General features: G+C 48.6%; 1 protein-coding gene across 3 annotated transcripts in view; it reads left to right on the top strand.

The window, feature by feature from the left end:
- The window catches only part of INPP5J (inositol polyphosphate-5-phosphatase J), a gene marked incomplete at its 5' end in the record, with an annotated part of 39,604 nt that extends 32,122 nt beyond the window's left edge, over nt 1–7,482 (top strand). For 2 of the 3 annotated variants that reach the window (XM_081841777.1, XM_081841776.1), the window contains 4 exons: nt 692–829; nt 3,356–3,433; nt 4,444–4,548; nt 5,799–7,481. In XM_081841777.1, coding sequence (XP_081697903.1) covers nt 692–829; nt 3,356–3,433; nt 4,444–4,548; nt 5,799–6,422 — 945 coding nt within the window. In that variant the 3' untranslated portion in view covers nt 6,423–7,481. Of the gene's footprint in view, nt 1–691; nt 830–3,355; nt 3,434–4,443; nt 4,549–5,798 lie in introns of all 3 variants that reach the window. The other variant, XM_081841775.1, reaches the window with a different exon arrangement.
- Nucleotides 7,483–7,534: the final 52 nt, after the last annotated feature.

The following is a 7,534-nucleotide window of genomic DNA, read 5'->3' on the forward strand; positions in this document are numbered from 1 at the left end:
AAGCTCCACCCCCCAGTCGTTCTTAGACTTCTTATTGGGTGAGCAACACAGCCAAGCAACACAGTTAGAGCCTCCCTCCTCCCTGGCCAGCAGGGAGGGAGGGAGAGGAGCTGCTTCCTTTGAAATTTAAGGGACATTATTTAAGGGACATTTAAGGGACATCCATCAATAAGGGACAGCAGCGGGACATGGCGCTGGAATAAGGGACTGTCCCTTCAAATAAGGGACACTTGACAGCTATGCTGCTGCCCCCTTGCCTTTTGGTGTCCCCCTAGGTAATCCCACCACTTTCTAGGGGTTTCTTAGCAGGTTGCTGTGAGTTGTCGAACATAGCAAAGCTCGGCTCTAATAATAATAATAATAATAATAATAATAATAATAATAATTTTTTATTTATACCCTGCCCTTCCCGGTTCAGAAAACCAGGCTCAGGTCGGCTAACAACAAATTTAAAACACTTAATTGATGCAACAAAAAACAGAATAAAATACAGTATAAAACGTAAATAACAATAAATTCAGAATTCAAAAATCCAATAAACATTAGATGATCACCAGGGCTAGCTGGCTAAATTAGTCCTATTTGGGCCAGCGAGGAGACCAGAAGAGAATTAACTGTGGGATCCAGAGTGGGTAATCTTCATAAACCACCTGCTCCCCTTTCTTTCTCTCTCTCTCTCTCTCTCTGGCAGTTTGCTTCCAGGGCTGACGTGCCGCTGGTGGAGCTTCAGGTAGCTGATGAGTGGACGAAACCGGAACAAGCTGTCACCTGGTACAAGGTGTCTTCGAGCTATCACCGCAGCTCCTGGGACTGGGTCGCCCTTTACCGGGTAAGAGGCAGTTGCCGCACACAGTGGTTTTCCAGTAACACCTGACCGAGGGCTGCGGCGACACGAGGGCAGAGCGTATCAAATAAAAGAAGCTTTTAGTGTTCTTGCTTCTGCACACAAGAGAATGGGCTGTGATGCGCACCGTGAGATTTTGTACAGCTTATCTCCCCCCCCTCCCGCAGCAGCTGACCTCTTGCAAAGCTCACCTTTCCTGCATGCAATATCCCAATTCCTTTTCCTTTTTTCTGTCATCACTGTTGAGACAAAATGAAGAATGATAATAAAAGAAAACAACTTTTTGTGTGTGCATGGGCTAGCCTATCTCTCAGTGCTTCTCAGAGGACAACAGGAAGAGATGTTAAGAAATTCAGGGGTGGGGTGGGAAAACCCCCAATCTTTGTATTCTGCCACATACATTTCAGAAAGACGGCCAGATGATATTATATTTAACCTGACAGTTCTGTCTACTGTGTTTTATCTTTGACAACCTGATCTAATAACACCAAAATCCATTACTATTTTTGGTGTGGTTTTAGCAATTAATGAAGCTCTTTGTTACTCACTTAGTTTCTTTCCCCTGAAAGTGTCAGGAAGCAGATAAATATTTTACAATCCCTGACTGCAAAATGCAGCCTGGATGCAATGTTTTTAAGTGTTCCAAGCATAATCCTGCTACCATTCTTATAAAAGCCCTACTGGGTAGGACTGCGTTGTTATTCCCCCTACTGCAGTAGCTAAGATAAAGCAAATTACTTTGGGCCACCTGGTCTGCACAGGCTCTCCCAAGATCATTTCCCGCTCTGGTCTGTTCCGCCACCTCTCTGGGAAAAAAGCTAGGATTAAAACAATTTCAGGATGATTTCCAGAATGCGATGATTCCCAGGGCCAGACCTCCAAGGCATCTGATCGAAATTATTCATGCTGCAAAGGTGGAGGGAGCAACAAACAGCCACACGACAAAGATGATCAGCAGTGATGCTTGCTCTGTGCTGTGGGAGGTTCAGAAACAGCACAAATGAAGGCTGGCAAAATCCTTGCAGGAACCCAAAGCTTTTGGTGTGCACAGGAAAGCCATTTTTTACAGATCTTTAGGTCACCTAGCCAAGGGTCATTGCTTCTGACAAATCAGACCCCCAGTCTAACTAGCTCGGTATTGTCCCTACCAGGGAGTCAGGCAGGGGTCTTTCCCAGGCCTACCTGGAGATGCTGGAGTTTGAAGCAGATACCTTCTACATGCCAAGCATGTGCTCTGCTACTGAGCTATGTCCCTTCCCCAAACCCTCTTGCTAAGCAGGTTAATTTTATTTTACTTTATTTCATTTGCATATGGACGCGGGTGGCGCTGTGGGTTAAACCACAGAGCCTAGGACTTGCCGATCAGAAGGTCGGTGGTTTGAATCCCTGCAACGGGGTGAGCTCCTGTTGTCCGGTCCCAGCTTCTGCCAACCTAGCAGTTGGAAAGCACGTCAAAGTGTAAGTAGATAAATAGGTACCTCTCCAGCGGGAAGGTAAATGGTGCTTCCGTGTGCTGCTCTGGTTCGCCAGAAGCGGCTTAGTCATGCTGGTCACATGACCCGGAAGCTGTCTGCGGACAAACGCCGGCCACCTCGGCCAATAAAGCAAGATGAGCGCCGCAACCCCAGAGTCAGTCACGACTGGACCTAATGATCAGGGTCCCTTTACCTTTACTATGTATATGTGTATGTGTATGTGTATACATATACACATATACATATACATATACACATGAAATAAAGTAAAATAAAATATATGTGTGCGCGCGGAGTGGTACCTTGGGTTAAGAACTTAATTCGTTCCGGTGGTCCATTCTTAACCTGAAACTGTTCTTAACCTGAGGTACCACTTTAGCTAATGGGGCCTCCTGCTGTCAGTGCGCTACCGCTGTGCAATTTCTGTTCTCATCCTGAAGCAAAGTTCTTAACCCGAGGTACTATTTCTGGGTTAGCGGAGTCTGTAACCTGAAGCGTTTGTAACCCGAGGTACCACACACACACACACATACAGTGCAGGGGTATGCATACCCCTAAACATTTTGTGAATCTTTGTACTTTTGTCTATTTACTGTAATTATTTCCCCCGATTTGAATTATAAAATGGTGATTTTCTTGAGTCAAAATGAGAGTACCCCTAAACATTTTTTTAGAAGAAAAGCACTGTATATATTACAGGTTCCAAATTAAAGTAAATTTTTATTTTATTTTATTTCAAGAGCTGACACTCCCTGACCCTTTATAGCAGTATCATAATCCTAGAATCGTAGAGTCAGAAGGGACCCCTAAGGATCATCTAGTCCAACTTCCTGCAATGCAGGAATATGCAGCTGTCCCATACGGGGATCAAACCTGCAACCTTGGCCTTATCAGCACCATACTCTAACCTGCTGAGCGATCCTGTGGTGGAAGACACAATAATAGGAGGGCTGTCAGGAGTTTCTTTTGGTGGGGGAGAGGATGCACAAGCCCTGGTGATGATTTTCTGGACCCCTCCCTCTCTCCCCTCTCTCAGGTGGGCTTCCGACACTTGAAAGACTATGTTGCCTATGTCTGGGCAAAGCAGGAAGACGCCGAAAGCAACGTTTACCAGGTATGGGAATATGATTTTTTTGGGGGGGGGTAAACAGTAAACAATTTTGCATTATAATATCGTGGGAGTATGTATTTAAAGTGCTGCATAATAGGATGTGTTGGATTATAGTGTACCTTGGTTCTCAAACTTAATCCATTCTGGAATTCCGTTCTAAAACCAAAGCGTTCCAAAACCAAGGCACTCTTTCCCATAGAAAGAAATGCAAAATGGATGAATCTGTTCCAGACTTTTAACAACAACCCCTAACACAGCAATTTAACATCAATTTTACTATAATTGATCCATAAAATGGAAGCAATAATCAACGCACTGTGTACTATAAAATAAATAAGACAGTGTTGTAGAGGATAAAAAATTACTTTTTTTCTTACCTGCACTGATGATAGTCATTGTTTGGATGGGGGCTTTTATCCATTTCCGCAGTCACACAATCAGTAGCTGAACTGGGTTGCACAAAGTCACAAAAACAAATAAACCGAAAAAGGCTCAGAAACAAAAACGCAAAATAAATAGCAAAAACAAAAGCGCCAAACTTAATCCGTTCAGGAAGTCGGTTTTACCTCCGAAATGTTCGAAAACCAAGGTGCAGCTTCTGATTGGTGCAAGTACCCCAGAAACAATAGCATCATTTGAAAACCGGAACACTTACTTCTGGGTTTTTGCCGTTTGAGAACCAAGGTACCACTGTATGATATTCTTACTTATACCTATGTTATCATTTAGAGCAGGGTTTCTGAAACTTAGGCCTCCAGCTTCTTTTTGGACCACAGTTCCCATCATCCTTGACCACTGGTCCTGCTAGCTAGGGATGATGGGAGTTGTAGTCAAAAAAAATCTGGAGACCCAAGTTTGGGAAACCGTGATTTAGAGTTTGTATGGCACATGCAAAGTGTATATTTATTATTGCATTAGACACCACCACCACTGGCTCTCTGCTGTTTAGTTTGGCATTTTGCTGCTCTTGACCACCCTTATAGCTGTCCTGTTTTCTCTTCCCAAATATTTAGTTACTGTTTCCAGAGGAGTCTCTACCCAAAGGGAAGGGCGACTATATCCTGGGTTACTACAGCAACAGCTACAGCTGTTTGGTGGGTGTGACAGAGCCCTTCCAGGTAAGCACAGAGACAGATGTGCAAGAGGGATGCTTATTTGACATTAAGCAGCAGTGCGAGTTGGGGGGGGGGGAAGTGCTCTAGCTCAGTAGGTAGAACATTTGCTTTGCATGCAGAAGGTCACAGGTTCGATCCCTGACATCTCCAGGTAGGACTGGGAGAGACCCCTGTCAGAAATCCTGGAGAGCGACTGTGAGTCATTGTGTGGACAATACCAAGCTGTAGGGGTGCCTACTTGAATAAAATGTTGGTGGGCTCAGGTAAACCCCCCCATATAAAGTAAAGGTGACTATGGGGTTGCGGTGCTCCTCTCGCTTCCAGGCCGAGGGACCCGGCGTTTGTCCACAGACAGCTTTCCGGGTCATGTGGCCAGCATGATTAAACAGCTTCTGGCGCAACGGGACACCATGACAGAAACCAGAGTGCATGGAAATACTGGTTACCTTCCTGCTGCAGTGGTATCTGTTTATCTACTTGCACTGGTGTGCTTTTGAACTGCTAGCTTGGCAGGAGCTGGACAGAGCAGCGGGAGCTCACCCTGTTGCGGGGATTTGAACCGCTGACCTTCTGAACAGCAAGCCCAAGAGGCTTAGTGGTTTAGACCACAGTGCCACCTTTACCCCTTATAATCAATAACAAGACGTGCCCCCCCCACCAAACCATTTGAATAGCAATGCTCATCAACTTGAGAAGGGGGCCTGGCAGTTGAAACATTTTATTTGGGGGGGTGGGGCAGCTGAAGGGACCTTGGCCCCTAGGAATTGGCTCCTGTGCAGAGCTGGCTGGGCCCGGGGTCTGACTTGCTTTGAGGCAGGTTTCCTATGTTCCAGGAAATTATGAACTGGAAACTTCTTGCACAGGGTAATTTGCATTTATTGCCCTGTGGAGTGACCTAATTCAGTATGTGTGCTTTTGCTGGTGTTTAGTAAACCAAGCTTAAAAACTTTGAGATGGCTTGCTTCATTTTGCAAACTTCATAATGCATTTTTCTATGCACACTTTACACTATTAAATGCCTTTTTTTCTGTACACCTTACATTGCAAAATCTGGAGAAGAGCAGATTGTGAAGGTTGGCTGTGTTTTGATTTGCTTCTTGCTTCGCTAGGTGCAAATTAGATAGACTTGAAATTCTTCCCCTATCCCTCCTCTCAACCCGTCCAGTCCCAAATTTATCAGGTAGTGGGGAGCAGCTGGGCCCTGCCTTCCCAAGTCAATCTTGACTCTCCTCTCTCCGTCTCCCTGCACACAGATTTCACTGCCCACCTTGGAGCAAGTCACCAGCCCCACCGACAGCTCCAGCAGCACCTCAGAAGAGGAGGACGACAGCACGCTGGTTCTGCTGGGCCCCAAATCCCGCAGCCCCAGCCCCGGGAAGATGAAGGGTCACCGCAGCCGCAGCCCCAGTTTGGCCAAGTTCCATGGACTCATCCTGCGCTCGTCGAGCCGGGACCATGCGGCCAGCCGCAGCCCCTCACCCCAGGGCCGCCGGGGCAGCAGCATCCTCAAGAGCGACATCCCCAGCATCCAGTTCTCCAAGGACAGCCCCCGCCAACGCTCCAAGTCGCGAGAGCCTGCCCAGAATGCAGAGAGCCTCGCCGGCCCTCGCCTCCAGAACCCCTGGCGCTTTGATGAGAACCCCCTGTCCCGCACAGACCCCCGCAACCTGGGACTGCTGCCAGCCATGCGCCTGGAAACCATTGATCAAGTCATGGGCCCCCGGCGAGAGAGTGCCGACCAGGGCCTGCCTCCCCGCAAGATGAGTCCCACTAGTCCGACCGTGGCCCTGGCCAACCTCTTCAGCACCTCCCCAAAGGAGGGGTTATCCCCAGACCACCAGGGTCCAAACCACCACAGCCGTGAGGCAGGACACTGAGGGGGATGCAGCCGGCCGCCATGAGCCCACTGTCCAACCATCCCGTGTAGTGAGCTTGCAGTGTTATCTGTGTCCTTTACCTGCCAGTTTTCTGCTCCGTGTGTGTCTTTCTCTCTCCCGGTGTGTGACACAAAGACCTGGGGATGGGGGCTGCCACTTGTCAGGCCCCGTCTCCCGACTCGAGTATGCTTGACAATCAACTTCCTCCCTCCCTTTGCGTAGGGGGCTGAACATCGCAAGCGAAAAGCCCTCAGCCCCCTCAGCCTTTTCAGCCATAGAAACTCCCCACTCCTTGTTTGGGGGGGGACCCATCCTTTGATGAGAACTCCCTTCCCCATTGAACATCCAGTTTGGTGTTGCGATGGAGCTCCACCCGCCTCTCCTAGCGCCATCTCTGTTCTTGTCCTGAGGCACGATGGTGGTGGAGGAAGAGGAAGAGGAAAGCCTGCTACTTGCAATCCGACGGGAGGACAATTGATCAGTACAGCGGAATGGGCAGCTGCAGAAAGAGGAGCGCATGCCAGAAGCTTGGCAAAAGACACACTTTTGCTATCGGTTGCAAAAGCTCTGCTTGGCTGAACTCAATGGCTGCTGCAGGACCAGGACCAGCCTGCTTGCAGGAAGTTGCTGAGACCATAAGAGGTGAAATACGGAATGTGCAATATGATGGGGATGGGGATTCAGAGTTCTTGGAGACAGGTGTTGGGCCCCAGGTAGGAAGGAGGAAGCTGGTGCTTCAGGTCCGGTTAGGGCCCAGCTGGTATCCTCCCCCTGCAAGGCTTGGGGGGGGCCCTGAGGAACAGGGGGAGAACTGCAAATGGCAGAAGGTTCTTGCTGGAGGGAAGGAGGTAGATGCAACCCAGTTGAGATCGTGGAGGTACAGGGGGGAGAGTTTGGGTTCCATTGCCTTACAAGGTGGGGGGGGGGGAGAAAGAGAACTCTGACCCAGGAAGCCGAAAAAGAAACGTGTGTGTGTGCGAGGGGGCAGTAGGTGTGGCTAGGTTGTCGGGGCAACGTGACCAAGGTGCCTTGGAACCAGAAATGATGAAAGCTGCCTGGGGGGGTTGGGGAAAGGGGAGGGTGGGGGGGCTGGCCTCCCCCGAGACAGATCC

Source organism: Podarcis erhardii (assembly GCF_964252035.2).
Source record: "Podarcis erhardii genome assembly, chromosome: 15".
Lineage (NCBI taxonomy): Eukaryota > Metazoa > Chordata > Lepidosauria > Squamata > Lacertidae > Podarcis > Podarcis erhardii.